General features: G+C 40.0%; 1 protein-coding gene across 1 annotated transcript in view; it reads left to right on the forward strand.

Annotated features, from left to right (window-relative positions):
* Positions 1–1,112: 1,112 nt before the first annotated feature.
* Positions 1,113–21,451, forward strand: part of rnf13 (ring finger protein 13) — a 42,003-nt gene continuing 21,664 nt past the window's right edge. Inside the window, exons 1-4 of the mRNA XM_069702235.1 lie at positions 1,113–1,337; positions 5,110–5,384; positions 5,671–5,751; positions 17,703–17,825. Coding sequence (XP_069558336.1) covers positions 5,271–5,384; positions 5,671–5,751; positions 17,703–17,825 — 318 coding nt within the window. The 5' untranslated portion in view covers positions 1,113–1,337; positions 5,110–5,270. The remainder of the gene's footprint in view (positions 1,338–5,109; positions 5,385–5,670; positions 5,752–17,702; positions 17,826–21,451) is intronic.

Here is a 21,451-nt window from a genome sequence, read left to right on the forward strand (position 1 = left end):
ATTGTACCCTTTTAACAGTTTGGTTTGTAAAATATATCCATATTTTTTTTTAAATCCATGGTTTGATTTTTGGGGTATAAATTTCTTTCTTTCAGCATTAGCGCTGTTGCCTCACAGCAAGAATGTTCTGAGCTTGAACCTGAGTTTGCATGTTTTCCCCGTAGCTGTGTGGGCTTTTCTTTGGGTGCACCGGCTTCTTAAAAAAAAAAGACAAAAGACACATGCGTCTTAGGTTTATTGGTGATTCTCAATTGGTTGTTGATGTGACTGTTAGCAATGGATGGTTGTCTGTCTTTCTGTGTTGTCCCTGTGATTGACTGGTGACCTGTGGAGGACTTTCAGTGTTGGTGGAGGAAGAAGGAGCACTGTCATTTTCCTATTTCATAGATGAATAAATGGATCCCTGAACAATATAGATAGTTATCGAATGTGTGGATCTTGGCAGTGATAAAGTCGTGCTCGTAAGCAGTAAAGGAAGCAATATAGTAAAAAATAATCATTTAGGAAATTTGAAATTAAATGTACTAATAAAGAAACGTCACTTTAATCTTCATGAATTCATAGCAATGCATAATATTTATAAAGCTTCACTTTATAAAGTAGCTTCTATTTACTCGTGTGTTGTTGCATGTACAACCTATGGCAGCATCCCATAATTGCAGTAGTTACACAAGAACTCCAGTAAATACATTCAGTTATTTTTCACTTCTGGTCAATGGCATTTAAAAAAAAAAAAAGCAAGCAAAAACTGAGAAGATGCACCCCATTTACTATAGAGGGTGCTAGAGGTTTAAAAGTGAGTGTCCACAGATTTTTTTTTTTTTGAGGGGGAGGTTGACAACTTTCGCAGTAAAAAGAAAGAGCAAATACTTTTTTCCATTTAAAATATTTCGTTTTTTTAAGTGTTCAATTCTGCTACCAGTTAATCTCCCATTGCTCCAATGCAGCAGTCATAAAGCAGTAAATGCGGTGTGGGAGGCTCAGTTCATGTGACTGTAAAAGGCAGTATAAATGGTTTGGGCTCATCACGTGGGCTCTGTTTACGTCCAGAGTCATTTCCGGAACAGAATGACTGACAAACCTCTTGTCCAATCAGAATCCGAAGGCGGAGCGGCGCGTATGGCGGAAGTGTGCGCTCTGACATGAAACAAGAAGCTAGCGGATTAAACTGTAACGTTTTAGACCATATTGTCTGACCCACCTTTCACCCGGGATGAGGCGCATCCAAAACCTTCGCTGTCGTACACGTTCCTTCGCACGACGCACGGGAAAGGAGAGTAATGTCACCGGCAGCAGCGACATTTATGGACAAGAAAAGCCTGCGAGCAGAAATTAAGGTAAACACGGAGGTGGCGCAAGCTAGCTACCCATGCTAGCCTCAAGCTAACTCGCTGTGTGTGTGTGTGGTTTTTTTTTTTTTTCCGTAGCTAGCTGCACACCTTCAGGGCGTCCTCACTCTTTTATTTACGTGCACAGCTGCATCCTCAAAATCACGTATCCGCTTCAAAGCACCTGACGATGATCTTGTGCCGTCGTTATTGGTGAAACTGTTGAGGTGTTGTAAGCCGTTATGTTGAGGTTTAGTCTGAAGGCAGTTTTCCGATCGACTGATCGTGATGTTGTCTGTGTTTTGTTGTCTACATCTCTCTGTTACTTCATGTGAAGACTTAACACAACCTGATTACTGTCATTTGATGTTTAGTCATCATCTGCTCACTGCTGTTATGAACGATGTTGCTTTCGCTTCCCTCTTTTATCTTTGCTGTTATTCTGGGAAAAAAAAAAGAAGAAGAAGAAAATCCATCTTCTGCCATGTTTAGTGCTTCTGATGTTTTAAGGATTTAAAGAATTTTAGGGACATAGGATATTAGGTTTTTGTACAGATATCCGAAATGCTGATATTTTCCATTTCTTTAGGCTATAGGCCCTTTTTTTTTAAACTTAATTGGAGAGAACATCAAATCTCGTCTGCGGTGGAATTAACATATTATTATGCCTGCTCTTATCGTGATGGTCCACTGGCAGATGCAGCCAGTACTTTTTAAAATGTGCACAGTCACCGTGCAGAATAAGAAAACTGCTTCAACTGATGTAAAATGAGCAATAATTACTCATAGTTACATTTTCTGTCAAGCACATTTCCTCCTGCCTCTTCAGGCTTGGATCTCGCTCTTGCAAATAGCAACTTTTATATCTGTTTCGGATACTTAAAAAAAAAAAAAAACAACAACTCCATACTTCAGAAATATTGTTGCCCCCCTCTCTTCCATGCTCGGTGTAAGAGTTGTGATGACATCATGCGTACACACCCTCACGCCTGATACATGGCATCATTAAGGTGTGATTTTTATCGGCCTTTATTGCCCAATACCAATGGTAATCGTGCATAGTAGAATTTTCACGTAATTCATAATTGTGAACTACTGTTTTCATTGAGAATAAACACCCTGCGGGTCATTTGAAACAATACGTGTAACATTTATAATCCTCTCAACTCTTTTTTTGAAACGCTCTGACTCTTGACAGTTTTTGAAAATACACTTTAAAGGTGGCCAATGTGTCGATAAGAACTGCACATAACAGAAATTCGTCAGTCGTCGGAGACTGTTAATGCTGCGGTAGCTCTCGTGGTCATATTTTAAACCGCTGAGCAAGATTGCTTTCAAGCTGCATCAACTAGTGTGAAGTTCCTTGATTTGACAGATATTTAATTCTCCCTCAAAACAGACATCTTACTTAATTCATTTGTCAGAAAATTGCAATAATCATGACTATCTAAAATAATATGTACTTTAAATATTTAATCCATATCACCCATCGCAAATATTCTGTGTTGTCTTTTATTGATCATTGAATAAACAAGACTCAAATCATTTCCCTGGTTAATTTGATTGGGATACGGTTAGATATTATAATATTAATTTTGCTGAGACTTGGCGTCTTTGTACAGGAGAATGAATGGAATAAGTTGATTAAAGTTTGACCTCACTGTGAACACAAGACGATATATTTTTTTCCGAAAACCTAAAATTATAGTTTGATGGCTGCCACCAGTTACTTAAAGAACTATGAAGCGCTGAAGAGAAATTCCAGAAAGTAGCACATATCTGTGATGTACGTCTATGTTCAGATCTGACTGAGGAAATCGGTCTACGCCCTCTGAAAGCAGCAGCTGTACCGGAGCTTCTCAGTCTGTCAGACCAACAGCAGCAGCCTCAGCATTATCAGGACATTAGGGAGGGAAAGTTACGTAATGAAGCTTCTGTCCTGTTTTACACAGATGTGATTAGGGCTTAGCATTGAACCAGAGTGCTTTCAAAGTGAATTGTACAGATTGGAGGTATAAAGCAGGTGTGATTCCACGAATGGAGCTAGATTTTCTTGTTTTATCTGCCGTTTAAAGATATATCTGTAGAATTATCCATTTTGGACATGTTGATTTGATTAGTAACTATTATGTGAATGCATTTTTTTAGTATTTATTTTGGCTGTAAAGCTGATTTTTTATTTTTTATTTTTATGTGACAATGAACAATTACATATTGAGGTTACTTTTGTATTTTTAAAAGATATTTACTGAAACTTGTTTAGTTTGAGGCAACAATGTAACAGTGAGAGTCTTATAGGTTACTTGGATGCGCTGCTTAAGAAACAATCAAGTTTGTCTGGAAATAATTTTCCAAAAGTAATCTAACATGTTGCAGATGTTTAGGGTGAGTATTGAGAGCACACGCTACTATGATACAAGCATCACTGCTACAGTACTATAAGTAACTCTTAAGTAAACTAGACACTTTTCCATTGCACTGGAAAATAATGCTATCAACCAGAGTAACAATGAAACAATCTGTTGATAGTGAGCAGACGACATAATAAAAAAAAAAGAAGTTTACTTCAGCAGTGGTCTAATACCCAGATAAACCGCCTACTTCCTCACACACCCGTGATATGTTCATCAAATTAGAAAACATTCTTCAGTTTCTGTCAAATGCACATAACTATCCATGCACTCCTTAAATACTACCTCCCCGCTCTGACTGCAACCCAGCAAACCTGTAGCTGTTGGTTTCTCCTGATCAGATCACATAAGGCCTTTCACTCTGTGAGCTCTGTGAGCCCCTCATGCTGTGATGTTTGGTGTGCAGCTCACTTTATGTCTTTGTGAAGCAACTCGGCAGCTAAGAACATAAAGTCTCACAGGAACAGAGCAGCAAGCTAGTCCTGACACTGAGGCACAACGGTAATCTAATAAAAATGTACTTACTTATCTCTATTCTTTGTGCTTTGTGCTTTCTCTAAAAAGTATAATTTTATATGGACGGGTATTTCCTTTAAATGAAAAAGTACGACTAGTGAAAAGCAGCATCCAGGAGAGAGAAATGCCCTGAATACAGAGTGACTACCTACCTAGGTTGTCTGTAATGTATTCAAATAAGAAGAATGAAAATAAACAGTAGGGAGGTGGCAAAAGTGACAAACATTTAAGTGTGTGCTGCTTTCACATTAGCCAATCAGCTCCGCTTTGACAGTCTTTGCAGAAGATTGAATTTAGTATCGAAATGATGGATGCCTGCGTTCACCAAATGTTTTCTGAAAACTGAAATCGTACAAAATTACACCTTCGCACTCCTCACAAGGGATGTGAGATAAGGGTAAGGCTAGATGCAGGGCTGGGCGAGACCGAGGCTTGGACATTATACTGCACCAGGAATCAGCAAGAGTCAAACGTCTAAAACAATAGTAATAAGCAGTCAGAGAAACTGTGCTGAATGCTGTGTTTTGCTTGAGGAACCTTTTTTTTCTTTTAAAATGGCAACAATGACAGACGCCCAATCAGCATTAAAACTTTAAGGTTGCCGTGTTGTAACTCCTCTGGACCTCATGTCCCACTGTGGAAGAAGCGAGCAATGACAATGTCTCTAAAAAAGACACCATGTGTGCGCCAGCCTGCTCTCGCAAGAGGTTAAAATTACGATTCAGCATTTACTGAACAATGAGCTCATACCTCTTCTTATATATCACTTCTTACATAAAACAGTATTTAGTTGTTTAGCCTTTGGGAAAAATGGCGTAAAGGCTTTATATACATAAACTCCGTTTTCTTTCCAGGTGTGACCACAAAAGTCCTTCTATAGGGGCTCCACCGCAGGCCTGTGTGTGTGTGGGTGCGTGTGTGAGTGAGTGTGTGTGTGTGTAAGTGTGTGTGTTTATGCTTTTGTATGTTTATGAGTGAGTGGCATAGCAGCTGGGGGTCGTAACGTGATGCCAGGATGCTGCTGTCCCTGGGAATGCTGATGTTGTCGGCCACACAGATTTACACCATCTTCACCGTTCAGCTCTTCGCCTTCCTCAACCTGCTGCCTGTGGAGGCGGACATCGCTGCTGTGAGTGATTCTTCTCACAAATACACGCAGAACTATGCGTAGAAACATACCACTTTAATATGACAGTGCCACAGTCACACCCCCACTGAGAAAACCCTTCTATGGGATGTCCGTGGTACTTTTTTTGGAAACGGGTTAGAAATGGTAGGAATGTTAAAAGGTATCTCAGGCCTGTATGTTGTGTTTTGGAGTTTTTGTCAAAGGTCAACAGTCACATGTAGAAACTCCAGTTTGTCTTGTTTCTGCATCAGTGAACCACAGGTAATTTAATTTTCCCATTTTTCAGTACTCATTTGACAACAAGACTGAGAACTTTGACGACCTGCCCGCACGGTTCGGCTACCGGCTGCCCAGCGATGGACTGAAGGTGAGTGCAAGACGGTCATGGGTTGCTTTTATGAGTTCTGGGTTGGTTGTTTACTGGCACATTTTCATGATACAGATCCACTGAAAATTAAAGATTAACCATAAATACATACAAAACAGAGCAAGTGGGTGTTATATTGCTGAATGTACTAGAAACTGAACAAAACAACATCTTTTTTTACCTTTCTAATCAGAGCTTAATCAGAAATGCATATCGGTTTATGAACAAGAATTATATTTGAAACTTTTTTAAACTTTTAGGATGCTTTTAAAGCGTTAGTAAATTTCGTGAAAACAGTGGCTATCGGGGCCAATTTCAAAGTATTATCAGCTAGAAACATAAAAGTGACAAATGGCAAAGCCTGAGAGGATGATGGAGCTTCAAAGTAAAAGTATTAAGTCAAACTAATAATTTGCATAAGTGCATATATGTGTAGTAACACTGAAAAAAATCACACACTGCCAATCCACTGCAAAAAGTATCCACATTACTCTTCAGTTGGACCTCAATGAAGCTCCGTCACTTTAAAACATGCGTTGTGAAACTGCTCTGAAACGTTGCTGCTCTGTGTTGTGGGTCGTAGCAGCGTGTGCTGTTGTGAGGTTTCTGTATGCCAGCCTGCACCGGGTAACCCGGTTCATCCACAAAGCTCACGGACACAAGGGATGATTCATGTCTGCTATCTAAGCTGCTCATTGTGGTGTTTCCCACAGTGAAGAGCTCGCTTGTTGTTGTTATTGTTGATGTACAAAGATTTTCTTGCTCACAGGAGCTAGCTGATAGCTTTGTGTCTTGTTTTGTGTTAGTGTTTGTGTGCAAGTTAAGTACTTTATATTTGGCCATTGATAATATCTGAATGTGAGGCTGCCATGTTTAGCATCGCTACACCATTCTGACTGTCTCGCAGCATAATTTTGGCAACATCACATGCGTTGTGACACTGTCATATTTTAGGATTTAAAGCCGCAGTATCTCACCCCATGAAGTGTGAATGCTCTAAAGGGGAACACAAGTTTTCCTGTTTCCCATTCATCCAGTGGCAGGTGGCACACCAAGTGTATAAACAGCTTCATTACTTGTAAAACAAAATATATGATATATACATGATCAGCTGTTTGTACAATAAGAGATATATTGCTGAAACTGAGCTCTTAATAAAAGACAGGATCACTGATCACAGGAGATTTATAGAGACATAAAACATCCAAAGTGCAGACATTGTTCAGAGAACAAACATTCATTGATGGACTTCCCTGTTCTTGGTATCGGGATAAGTTTGGGATTTACAATCTCAGAAATCCACCTACAAACTGAATGGATGATTTTAACAGTACCATTTTTACAGTTGGTCTGTTCTTATTTTTGCAGTAGTGTTTTGTGACTCCGACATGTTTTTTGTTGCTTATATTTGAATTGTTTTTTCTTTGGAGGTGGAATTTGTTGTTGAAATGACCTACGTGTTTGTAGGCGTGTTAAGTAATAATTAAAGTAATCTTTCTGCTGACCAGTCATTGTGGAGGTAACCATGTTATTCCTGACATAAAAAAAAAAAAACACTCTTGGATTACCTTGCTAAGACACTGAGACCACACTCGTACACAGTTGGCAGTAAAAGAGGTTCATGTTCACCACTGATGAGAAAAAAATGTCCAACTCTTTCATTTAAAAATATAAATATGGGTTGTGTTTGTTGATGCCAGAAAGGTTGGTATGCTCCTTTTAACTACTGTGGAAAATAAATCAACTCTGTCACATACTCACTGATACAAATATACAAATATATGTACACATGTTTGTGCCTGTAGGTCACTGCACAGGCAGGTTTGTGGGTAATGTGTCACCTGATTCCAGCTAAACAGTAGGGAGTATGACACAGTCATGTTGCTCTGTATATGTGTGCAAGATTATTAGTCTTCACATCCGATCTCTTGATCTTATCGTTGATATAATTATTATTTATTTTGTTACCACTGCTCTCCCTCCTCCTGTCCAACTGAGGCAAAGAGGCCGAATGCTTTAGTCACTGAAGGCCTCTCAAAGTTACCCTTATAGTCACTGCCTAAATCTACATCTGTATCTGTCTGGGTGAGTTTAGCTGCGAGCTGTCTCATGCAGCAGCTGTATTAAGTTGCATTTTACTGTAAAATATGGCCACATTATCAGATACATTATCGCAGATTAAGGCTGCAATAGAAGATCATTTCTCATTTCCTTAGTTTACACACCAAATAGTTGTTTGGTTGTGAAATTACAGTCACTATAATCCGTCAGTCATCGAGGTCGTGATCAAGCTTGGTTTTTATCTTAAGGCAACTGGACTTCTTTTAGGTACCTGAAGACGTTTCACCTGTCAATCAAAAGGCTTCTTTAGTTCTGGTAGACTGGAGGGGAGTTCCAGGTTTTAACTTGAGCCGTTAACACCTTCAAAGTCATGTAGGTCACATGTGGGACCCACCTGGCCATCCTGTGGATCGTTAACGTCACAGTGCTAACACTATTGTGTCCTAAACAATCCATGGCCGGGATGTAGCCTTTTGAATGAGACTTGAAATGTCTTCAAGAAACTAAAAGATGTCCCATTGCCTTTGAATCAAACCTAGATTCGCCCCCTTGTCTAATGTTATGACTGTAGAACAACGGTTATATAATTTTTGTATTTCGTTCCACATGCTTCCTTTTTAATACTCCGGCAGTACACCTGGTGTTTATAGTAAAACTGACCCTGTAAATTGTTGTAATAAATTCAGTGGTAAACATGACTGACCTCATTTATCACACCGTGTCGATACATAATATTTGTGCCATTGTTTCATAAATGCATTTACAGTAAGGAAGGGGGCACGCCTTACAAAAACTCTTCTCTTTCATAGCATTCCTTGGCATTCCCTAAAGTGAGCCACTTATTCACACTATCCAGAGAACCGAGGTTATATAAATAACCCAAAGGTTTTTCAACCAAAAGAGATTTATTAAGTAGCTGTGAAGTTGTTTGTTAATGTGTAGACTATTCACTTGCAATGTCTATTGAGAATTTGTTAACGTTTCTTCACATCGTAAGTTAAACTGTAGCAGAGCTGCAGCTGTAGAAAGCCTAGAAAAACCTCTGGTATCACAAGGCAGCACAAGGCTGTTGGTCTCTGGAGGATTCCCCCTCAGGGAAGGAGGCTACAAACAGAGCCTTCCCTGTTTCCATTTGCTCAACATGGGCTGTTTACAGTTGCTTCAGAGTCTCAAAGCGAGACCACTGCATGCCTGTACAGTATCCACCCAGTACGCAACAGTTATTTCTCACACGTGCTCATTTCACTGGTTTGATGTTGGAGATCAAGGTGGCGTTAATATGCAGCATTACAGATCTTGTCCGTATAAAAGTTACACCATGTGTCGTAGACTGGAAGACACAGAACAGGTTTTATTTGATGTGTTCTGGTTAATATCAGATTGAATAAGATGGATGCTGAGAATAAGTATTGTTTGTAGATGAATTAGGCAATGTCAAACTTATTTAACTGGAAATGTAAACTAAAATGAATCCGAATATGTTGCATTCACAAAAATAAATATTTAGAATAGTGTTATTTTTATTTGACACATACATTTTCCATGTTTATAACAATTTAAATTATTTTATTTTTGTATGTATGCTTTAGGTGCCAAATGCCTGTGTGAAATAACTGCAACTACCAAACATGTTTTTGGAGAAAAAGTTAGTTTTTCTCATAAAATGCAGTGTCACAAAAGTATATAGTTTAAGAAGAAGAGAAACATCAGAGGAAAAACTATGTGCTGTACTGTTTTACACTTTCTAAATGGTAAATATATATATATATATATATACATATATATATAAAAAAAAATTAAAATATTGTTGCAGACACATGTAAAGATTTAGCACTTTGACATCTTATGCTGGCCTTTTTTTTACGTTAGACTCTGACCAAAAATCAATACCCAACTTGATATAACTCTGTTCCCTTTTCACAGTAAAGTTCTTGGCATGCCACTCCCCTGAGTGCACCCACTTTCATTTCCACAATTATAGTGTGATCTGTGGACTCAGTCTGAGAGGAGACACACGAGTTGCCTTTGGAAAGTTTTGCGGTTTGGATAGTGCAGCAACAGTTGAAGAGGACCCACAATCTTACCCTGTAAAATATGTCTAAATAAAACTGTGTAAATATATATATATCTTTTTTTAAGCCTAATTTCTGTGTTTATGCCTTTCCACAAGTGACAAAATATAAAGTTAAAGCTTCTACAACCTTGTTTTTTTACATCTTCTAAATAATTCTGACTAACTTCCTTTGTTACTTGTGTAGAGGGAGCAGAATGATTACAAATGATAAACTTTGCACAGACACATCCACAGTTATTTCTTCTAATTGTGCTCCAGATAAAAGCATTTAACTGAAGAGCTTTGTAGGTTTTGTTTATCTGTAAAGTAAGGAAACACTTCCCATGTGACATCTTGTCTTGACCCAATGCGATGCTACACACGAGGAGGCTGCATACCATAGAGCTGCAATGATGAGTCTGTTAAGAGACTAAATTAATTGTCTATTGTTTTTGTAATAGTAATTTATGTAAGAATAAATGACCTAGAAATTTGCTTGTGCTTAAATGTGAGAATTTGCTGCTATTATTGGTCGGAAATTACAGCATATTTTGGGTTTTCGGACTGTTGGGTGAAAAACTAAACATTTTTAGACATTGTTTTGGACTCTCATTGTCCTCTCTCACGAGAGATATTGTGATGGACACTTTTCTGATGTTTAATAGACTTTGGTGTACTCTGAGTGTACCCTGCTTATTGCTCAGTGAGAGCTGTCTGAGGATCCAACATCCGCTGCACACGATAATCATGTGCAGATCTTGGATGGATTAACATTTTTATGTCATGACCCTGGCAGCCACATTTAATAAAAGCTCTCATTCCCAATGACTGAAATGAGGAGGTAGACTTTATGTTGAGTTCGCTACTGAATTGCGTTTTGCCATACATGTAGAGGTGACAGTGGTCGCTATGACGTTCAGACCAATTACATTCACTAATTTTGAGCCAATTAAATTGTCACAAAATTGACAAATTTAATTCATTTCAGGGAAAGGTTGTCTCATAGGTGTTCTTTTCTCATTCATGGAGCTCCATCAGCAAATGGACCCAGGCCAGACAGACCATGTCATCGCACGATGAGAATGGCCCTCCACGCCCAAACGAATTCAAATATAACTTAAAAAGCTTGGAAGGTCTGACCTACACTTTCAGAACCACCTCTATTTTGCTTTAGACCAGTTTCCGAAACCTCTCAGACCATTTACAACTCCTGGCAGCTGTGACTCAGCTGGTGGGGCGGGTTTCCCACTAATCATAAGGTTGGCGGATTGATCCCTCAGCTCTCCCGTCCACATGCTGAAGTGTCCTTGGGCAAGACACTGAACCCGATGACAGTGTGTGACCTTAGTGTGTGTGTGTGTGTGTGTGTGTGTGTGTGTGTGTGTGTGTGTGTGTGTGTGTGTGTGTGTGTGTGTGTGTGTGTGTGTGTGTGTGTGTGTGTGTGTGTGTGTGTGAGAATGGGAGGCAAACTGTAAAACACCTTGAGAACTCTAAAAGTGCTTTATAAGTGGTGACAATTTTCCCAAGTACCAATTTCTCACATATTTAACGATACAACAGCCCCCGAAAGCTTTAAATTATAACAAATAAGGCTACTGTTTCAAAATCAAAGCAAACATTTGCGAGAAGTGGGGCCACTGTGCAGTTGAACTGCTGACTCGTCACTTTCCTCTCAAGGTTTTTTTTGGACCTTGCTGCCATTTAGAAATTCCACTTGCTAAAGTCACCGTGTCTGAATCCGATTGTGTCGAGCTAACGTTAGCGTTGTGCCGTGTACGACATGAAGTGACGTCACCGCAAGTGGTAAAGCGCTGGCAAATATCATTTCTAAAACATTTAAACGATTAACAAAAGAAGTTTTACATCATTGTAATGTGATGTATACATGTAAAAAGGGTTGTCTGTCAGTACATTAAATTAAATTAAAATATTTTGGACTTGGGACAGTTGGAGTGCATCTGTTAGACTATACAGCGAGGCTCTTGCTTTCCAACAGACGGAGCATTGCCACTTTTCTTTCGCTCTAGGCCAAGACTGCAAAAACTTTGTTAAACTTGTTGGCTTCAGAAAATGATCAAGCCAATTGTTTGCTTAAATGTGCGTCTGTTGTATCAAAAGGAAAAAAGTGAAACGTTCACACTGACAGGAACGTGTGAAGGATTTTCTCAGTTTCATCGAGGGTTCGTCACGGAGATGAAGCACTGCATGAGTCATTTATCTTGTGCCTGGTTATGGTAAATGTACGATAATGAGATAATCATAGCTGTTCTACAGCAGAGCGTTGGAAGTCCTGTCAGTGCTGCGATGATTGAAGCAGCCTTGATAATGCTTTCGAACTGCTTGTAAGGAGGAAGGGTTTTCTGAATAGCTTCAGAACGAGCTTCCCCCACACCATCCTGACATCGACTGAGGGAGGCCTGTCTGACTGTAACTTTCCACAACCTACAATCCAACATTCACATCGAGTTTGTGCTGAGATTGGCCGGCTATGTGGAGATGAGAGAGGAGCCAGGAATTGTACTTCTCTTGCTTGGTCTGTACTTTCTTAACTGTCGGTGGCACTTTTTGTGTGAACAACACTATGACTGTCTTTCTGGAGAGGAAATGTGTAATATCATCATTGTATTTAAACAATATCACATCTCGCTCATCTCTGACTGCCAATTTTTCACCCCCACTTTAGGGTCACTAGGATATAATATATATATATACACAACTATGAGCACTTTTACTTTGATAGCACGGATTAAGAGGTAGTTCCTGGAAACTGTAAGGTGGCCCTTTGCATTGATAAAACAGTGTTATTGGCGGCTTTATTCTCTCTCTAGTTCTGTTGCGGGGCTTGTCAGGTTTATCGTTCCCTTTCCCACATTTTCTCAGCTGAATGTAGGTAGGGTAGGTAGGTATATACTTTATTAATCCCCGAGGGGAAATTTTTTCGCCACAACAGCATACATACAGGAGCAATAATAGAAACAATAGAATAAAATAATAATAGAATAGAATAATATAATAGAAAAGCAATAAAATAAAAAATATAAATATAAAATATAAAATGCACAGTGTGTGTGTGTGTGTGTGTGTGTGTGTGTGTGTGTGTGTGTGTGTGTGTGTGTGTGTGTGTGTGTGTGTGTGTGTGTGTGTGTGTGTGTGTGTACATACAGTATATATACAGTACATTAAATATCTATATATATTATATACAACAAACCAATAAACACAGTCAACATATATATATATATATATATATATATACATACGGTACAGTATATATCTATATATATAATATACATATAATATACAAGCAACCAAGAAACACAGTCAACAGTGTTTTTGTACTGTGATGGATTTTGCCAGAGGTGAGTTATTGTAAAGTCTTATGGCAGTGGGCAGGAATGATCTCCTGTATCTGTCCTTGTGACAGCGGAGCTGGAGGAATCTGTTAGAGAAAGTGCTCCGCTGTCCCTGCAGCAGGTGGTTGAGAGGGTGGACAGGATTATCCAAGATGGACAATAGTTTGATCAGCGTCCTCCTCTCCACCACCTTTTCCAGACTATCTAGTTTGTAGCCGATGATAGAGCCGGCCTTCTTAACCAGCTTGTTGAGTTTGTTGGTGTCACCGGCTCCAATGCTGCTCCCCCAGCAGACCCCAGCGAAGTACAAAGCACTGGCCACAACAGACTGGTAGAACATCTCCAGCATCATGCTGCACACATTGAAGGATCGAAGTTTCCTCAGAAAAAAGAGTCGACTCATCACCTTCTTGTAGACAGCATTGATGTTGGTCTTCCATTTCAGTCTGTTGTCGATGGACACATCCAGGTACTTGTACTCCTCAACCATGTCCACCTCCTCTCCCAGAACTCTCAGCGGTTGTGGAGCCGTCGCCTTCCTCCTGAAGTCAACCACCATCTCTCTGGTCTTGGCCACGTTCAGGAGCAGGTGATTTCTTCCCGCCCACTCCACAAAGTCCTCCACTACTGCCCTGTACTCATCCTCCCGTCCGTCCCTTATACATCCTACCACTGCAGAGTCATCAGAGAACTTCTGCAGATGGCAGGACTCTGAGTTGTACTGGAAGTCAGTGGTGTATAAGGTGAACAGGAAGGGAGACAGAACAGTTCCCTGAATGTGACCCAGAAAAACAAAGTTTTTTTTTTTTTTTTTCCTTTACGCTGCAGCCACCCCATTTCACTGGCATTCCTGTCCAGTCTGCATACGGGATAAGCCTCAGTAAGATGGTCAAGTGTCAGAGCCACACCACCGCTACTCACTGCAGTAAATAGTAACGTAATGGTAAAAAGTGCAAGGTATAGAGATAACATGTAGCATCTATTTGCATGTTTGAAAGTGATTTCGTTAGCTTCACCTGTTTCCTGTTGTGGTCATACACGAGTTCGGGGGTTTTGAAGTTGCTTCGGCAGGTTCAAGTGGGGAATCTGAACATCACGGAATCTGAGTGCGAGTCACACAGCTGCTTTAATCTGTTTACAGCAAACCCCAGTCAAGACAGAATAAGTTATTAATTCCTTTGTTTCTCTCTTATCTCAACCTAGAGCCAAGCTGCAAACAAGCCATATGAGCGAGATTTTCACTGACAGGATTAAGTGTAATCACTGTGCAATAATTTGCAAAAGTTCATCAGAGAAACCTTTTAGTTCCTCTTAAATTGTGCAACAGCAGGAAATCCCAAAGTTTCTCAGCACTATTTCAGCATGCTCTGTTGTTGGTTGATGTCCAGTGAGTAGAACTAACAGAAATGAAAGCATATTTGCTGCTTGACTTGCTTTTTTTTTTTTTTTTTTTTTTAAATCATATTTAACACTGATTCTCTTAAATGTTAATTTTACTTTAATTTTGAAGAAACCGGCTCCAGAAACAGGCTACATTTACATTTTAAGTGATACACTTGGCAGCACCATAAGACATAAAAGAAGCAGATAGGGGTGTTTTAATGTGGCTTTTCTTTGGATTTATGGATTACCGTGTGTTTTTCTGTAAGCTTTGAGCTGATAGCTAATTCACCGGGCTGCTCGGTTACAACCCACTCAGGCTAACAGGCAACAAAAGCCAGCCAACTTTAGTCTCAAATTTGAGAAAATGTGTCTCGATTTTAAGCTGTCAAGACTAAAGGTTGGTGATCATACCTCAAAACTGGAGTAATTATTTCAGACTTGAACTTTGTCTCAAAATGTGAACTCAAGCAAAACATTTATTTTGTAATATAGTAAGACAAATACTTTGTTAATAGCTGATTGAGTCAATTTACTGTCCTTCCACCTCTGGCCTTGGGTTTTCACCATCAGGATCATATTGTCAGGCTCTTTTGATGAATTTGAGCTACTAAATGTCATATTTGACAGTGCCGCAGTCTCTCTGACACTCACCACTGTTTAATTGTGCAGATGGATGCGACTGAATGTGTGAACTGAGATACCCTCCGACGTCTCATGCTATGAATCATTTGTTTTCACTGGGTGTTTCCCTGAAGTTTTACGCCTTGGCCTCAATGCAATAATTGGACATTATTTTCCAACAATTTAGCCATTCTTAGGGAGATTAATGTATTGATGTATTGAACATAATAATTTGTTCTTTGTCCTCATATACCTCATACCCAGGACGGTACAAGCCAATTTAGGCTTTTCTCTGAACGTGTTGTACTCGCAGCACTCACAAGGGCATTTTTTTCTTTGTGGTCTCAAAACCCCAGTGAATGTGCATTACAGGGTGACTAAAAAAATCATATTGTTCCACAAAAAGACTCCGATTTTTGGTTGGAATCTAACATCTCAGATTTAAGGTGATATCAGTCGGGTCTTGTGGTTTTAAATGCGAAATCCTCGGACTGACAGAATTTTTGTTTCCTCTCAGTCTGTTTTCCGATCCCTCCTCCTTCCCCAGTTATTTCCTGTTCCTCAGCCTGCTCTTGTCTCTGCATCCTGCAGTGCTAGAAGGTTATTTTTTTTTTTTTTTTTTTTACCCAACAGAGGGCGCTCTTGTCACTGGTTTAAAAAGTCAGGCGGAGGAATGTGAGGCAGTGGCACAGTGATGTCATTTAGCAGCAAGGCTGGGCTGCACCGGAGGCACCCAGAGGTGATGGTGTCGAGGGCAAGCGGGGGATTCCTCACGTTCCCCGTGTGTGATGTGAAATTCCAAAGATTTCCCTCGTCCCTGAATCTGCCCTTGCATATGAGTCGCATTCATGTCAAACTGCCAGACAGTGCATTTAGTCAGCAGTTTTGTCACCCTGCTGCAGTTCAGTGCGACAAATTTGTTAGTAAATGTGATTTTGTCACAGTGCTCATTTCCATATGTAGCTCAGCTGCTGTTTCGGAGTCACTTCAGTGTGGCAAGCAGGTAAGATATAATCGCAGGAAATCACTTTGCTGCTGGCTGACACTGACCTTATGTGTGTGTGTGAGAGAAAGTGCTGACTCTCCTTGATATATTAGGCTGAGGTTTTTTTTAGGTTTTTTTTTTAGCAGTGGCTTTCTGAGAGAGAGAGAGAGAGAGAGAGAGAGACAGAGAGAGATGAAAGAGTCCCTGAGTCCCAGAGTCCCACAGCAGTCCACACTTCCTGTCTACCGCCCTGGCTCTGACACAGTGGTGTTAGTTACACTTGCATAAGAGTGGCAGAGGTTTTGAAATGTCTTATACCATCAGGTCACACCCTCCTCTTATCTTGATTGTTTTCCTTTCATAATTCCTGCTCTGGTTCTTTGCTTGTCTCTCTTTGTCTTTTTTCGATTTTTGTCTTCCTCCATTCAGTTTTTTTTTCTAGTATCCATTTCTCATCATATTTCTTCATATCCTTCATATTTGTATCTTTTGCTGTCTATGCCTTTGCTCTTTTTCCCTTTGTCACCGTCAGCCTTCCTCTCTCTTCTCTCTATCTCCTTCTCATCAGTCCCTTCAAAGCTGTTGTTGGAAATGGGACGGAGACAGGAAGCAGCAGAGAGAGAGAGAGAAAGGAGGATGGGAAATACAAGAGGCAGAGTTTTTCAAGGCAAACAGCATCGCTGAAATGTAGTTGACTATAATACACATACAATTATACTGTATATGTCAGTAACATTATACAGTCAAGGGAAAAGTCTTGTGTTCATTATGCCTGCATTACCATGTTAATTTAAGTTTGTTGCAACTGTTTCCTAGTTTTTTTGTTTTTCATCTGTGGTTGTGATGCTGCTAATCTGAGAGCTGGAAGGTTAAACAAAGATGTTGCTGATTAGACTTTGGGAAACCAGCATTATCATATCTTTGAAAGGATTTGCTTACAGAAAGATCATCTTCATGAGTGCTCATTACTTGTCCTGTAGCTACATGCCACTGTTATTTATGACACGGTGATGTATTTTGAGTTTAAAAATGACTTTTGGTAAGCGATTTGCCTGCCGTATAACAATATAAAACCGATTAACGATGACAATAGTAGCTAAGGGCCCTTAAGCAAAACCTCGAACTGTTTCGGTGTAGCTTCTTATTTATAAGCATTGGAGCACAGATGGTCTGATGGGACAAAAAGCGAAACTAAACAATGTGAGATAGAATGATTGTTTTATCAGCAATTTAATAGTTATGATTGGATGTTTGTTTATTTGGTCTGACAAACACAACAGTTTCATTCATGAGTTTCCTGGAATACAGATGATCCTTCATGTTAAAGGGAAGTTTGTTTGACAACGAAAGGCCGATTCTTATAGAAAAGTTTATAATGAATAATGGACATCTGTGTTTGAAAAATAACTCGTTTAACTCCTCAAGGAATGAAGTTTTCATTTTGGATATATGTCATGTCTCTCTCTCACCGTGTCCGTCGATGTCATCCCCACAGGGCTTCCTGATTGGTGCTCGGCCAGAAAATGCATGCCAGCCCATCGAACCCCCTCCGAGGGACAACCTGACGGGCGCCTTCATCGTCCTCATCAAGCGCTTTGACTGCAACTTTGACATCAAGGTACCGTGTTTACACTGGTTGTTTGGCGCATGTAGTTCTTGTCAAGAGATGGAGGTCCTCCTGATTTCTAAATCAGACCACACCCTTAATCGACTCCATACATTTACTCTCTACATTTAATGTAAACATCCCTGTTTCATTTCTCTATATAAATGTGACCACCTAAACATATCCAGTTTTAACTGACTGACCAAAACAACTGTCCGTGCAGCATCGTTTGTACTATGAATAAACAACACGCTTCCAGTTCTTGTTGAGCGCAGTTTATTGGAAACTGAATGCAGATTTAATACCCGGCAACACCTGGAGGTAATCACCAACACAATTTGTTTCAGCAGCTGTCAATTCATGAGGGCAAGCAGCCAGCACTATAACGGTGTGTGAGGTACGACGCACTGTGTATTACGTCACAGTGCATTAATGTCAGCAGGTGGTGTTTCTTTTTTACTGAAGCTCTTAGATCAGCTTGTTGGGGCAGGAAAACAGGAAGTAGCCATTTCCCTAAACACATTTCCTGCATGAGCACATTTCCCATTCTACTGCCTCTCTTTTATTTTGTTCATGACGTTGGACTTATGAAAATGAAAAACTCTGCTTGCCCTAATAAGTCAATGAAGAAGGTGAAAGAGGGAGAAAGCAGATCTACATCCCTCTCTACATCTAGTGAAGCGTGTGTGTGTGTGTGTGTGTGTGTGTGTGTGTGTGTGTGTGTGTGTGTGTGTGTGTGTGTGTGTGTGTGTGTGTGTGTGTGTGTATCCACGTTCAACACCAGTGAGAAAGAGGTAGATGTTTGCCAGAGATTGATGAAGGAGAACTGGAGGGGTTTCAAATTTGTATCTATAAAACTTGCTTGTCAATTTTCAATGCAAATAAAAAGTCAAAGTCAAAGCTTTTAATCTCAGGTAAAAATGTACTATAGCCAACCTATGCAAAGTCACAATAAATGTACCCAGGATGTGAGCTTGGTTGAACTGGTTAAAAGTCAATAAAGAAAGCATGTGACATCATTTGGTAATTTGCATACAGCAGTTTAACTGCCTTTGTAAATTTTGTCTCATAAAATTGATTTTAAAGCAGCAGTATTTAACTTTTTTTCTTTCTTTTTTTTTTACTACAAAACAACATATTCAAAGTCATTTTGACAGTACAGTGACTTCTAATAGGGAGATTAGGTATGGTCTTTCATGACCACACCTAATGCTTGTTCTCGCACTACGTAACTTTGCTGAGTCAGTGAAACGTGCACTATTTACTAGCTGCGACTTGTTGAGCAGCTTGTGTTCATGAGCGGCCAGCAGCAAGTGGTCACGGTGTGATACTCCAGCAATGCGGCGTCATACACCGGAGCTTCGGCACTGACACGCTCCACATAGTTCCCCCTCCTCAGCAGCCTGTGGACACTGTGGCTGATGGAGAATTTAAACCCAGCATGGGAGGGGCACGTCTTGGCCTTCGCTGTCACTCCTACAGACTTGTTTCAAGGTCTTATTTATTTCTTTCTTACTGGAAGTACAGTAAACCCAGATGGTATAAGTCCTTTTAAGAGTTGTTGCTACTTGGTTCATCCCCTCCTGTACGTGCAGTTGTGAAGGAGAATTTAATGCAGCACAATTTTGTAGTTACCACTTGTGGCCACAGAGGCCGCTGTTACAAGCATTCTGCAAAAGTTAGAGATTGTTGCTTTTAAGATGGCAACAAACTACGAAGCTTAAACATGAGCTTTTCCTATTAGGGACTTCTGAGAGCTTGTCTATACATTATCTGTTACAAAATTTACTGTGCAGACCTTTTTTGTGACCAGCAGACATCCTGAATCTTTTCCAGATTTGACAGTAATGAGCACAGTAAGGTTCCACTCTGTTCCCCCAAATTAGGATTTGAGCAGTTGATAAATTTGGCAATAAAGTTGGCAGCAAGTGAATTTTAGTTTTTGGTGTATTTTTTAAAATTTTTAATACAGCAGCCTCTGCTGACTCACACTGATTTGTGTCGAAGGTCGAGTTCTTTCAGTTTTTCTTTGTTTGTTTTTTTGACCACTTTTGCTCTAAAGGAAACACAAAATGTCCATTTGTAGGAAACACCATTCAGTTGGTCATTAATTCTAAATCCTATACACCCTTTACCTCCTGTTGCTCATGGCTTGAGAGTACCACAGGGGAAAGAGTAGGAAGGAGAAAGAGGGAGTGAGGTAGATGGGGGAGAAGAAAGAGGCAGGATTAAGAGAGCAAGAGCCTGGATGAGTAATGTGGTGAAGGAGAGGAAAGCATGTGGCCTCTTGAAATCTCTCTCTCTGCATCTTTCCACCTCTCCTCACTCTTTCTTTCTTAATCTTACCATTTCCCTCCCCCTGCCTCTCTCTTTTTACTCTCTGGTTTGCTCCCATTTTTATTCACTCTCACATTTCCTGTTTTCACTGCTTTTTCAATCTGTTTTGTTTTCTGTCCTGCTCTCTCTCTCTCTCTCTCTCTCTCTCTCTCTCTCTCTCTCTCTCTCTCTCTCTCTCTCAGTCAGTCTCTCCCTCTGTTGCTCATTTTTTTCATTCTCTATTGTAACTGTGGAGCAGCCATATGACCATATAAGGTCTTACTGCATCACTCAGAAACATGTGGACAGACAGGGCAGTGAGGTGTTCCCTGGGCTGGAGTTTAACCAGAAAAAACAGACTCCACCTCCACATAGCTGCATTTCAGACAGACACATGCAATACATGCATCAGGCACACTGTGATCTGGGTCATATTTGCCATTTAACCCCCTGAAACCCTCAAAGAGGCAGTTTAGACTTGTTCAATTTTACACTGGTGTTCTTGTTGCTGGCCTGTGTTTTTGTTTTGAGTGCAACCTTGCAGGACTTGTTCTTCCAGTTGTGTATTTAACATTAGAGTGTATTTCTCACTTCACCAGCGACGGTTTGACTTTGACAAATTGATTAGTTGATTAGTTGGCTGTCAAGTAAATATGCGGAACATGTAAAGTTGGTTTTCTTTTTGTCATCATCACATGGTGAAAATCAACTTTTTTGGCAGCTGGTTTGACTGACACATCAGTATGGGCATTTGTCTTTATTTTGGAGCTGCTCAATGAGTCCCAGATGCTTCTAATCTAAGTGAAATGAATGTTTCCCTTAAGCCATGTTTGTTCCTGTCGTAAAGAGGACAATTGTGTTCATCCTCCAACTTCTTCTTATTCTCTGTCTCTGTGTTTATTTGACATATTTTGGATGTGCTGTCATAAGTAAATATGGTCTGATCATTTTTGTATCGCTCTTCGTACCATCTGCTCTTATGAGATGGGTGATTGCAAGTCAGTTGTTGTTAGGCAACCACTTTTCTTCCAGCAGCAGCAGCAGATCGAGCTTACGAAGCCCCTCCACACATGGTTTTAGAATTTGTGTCTGATTTGGTTTTCCAAATAAAAAGAAATATGTAAACATGCAAATATATTTTATTTCTAAAATTCACCTACAGGACACTGCACGTCTCTTACGTCACTGTAAAGTCCATTCTCAGTGTGTGTGCACTGAAGTTAACACATCATTCTTGTCTCAGTTGAATTGGACCAGGATTGACTTGAAAACTATTGGTGAACTATTGCTGATGTCATGTAACTCAATATGCTGGTGCATGT

This window comes from Brachyistius frenatus, unplaced genomic scaffold, assembly GCF_029030835.1.
Source record: "Brachyistius frenatus isolate BFR_SWC_R1_liver_20210118 unplaced genomic scaffold, ASM2903083v1 Contig_41, whole genome shotgun sequence".
NCBI classification, from domain to species: domain Eukaryota; kingdom Metazoa; phylum Chordata; class Actinopteri; family Embiotocidae; genus Brachyistius; species Brachyistius frenatus.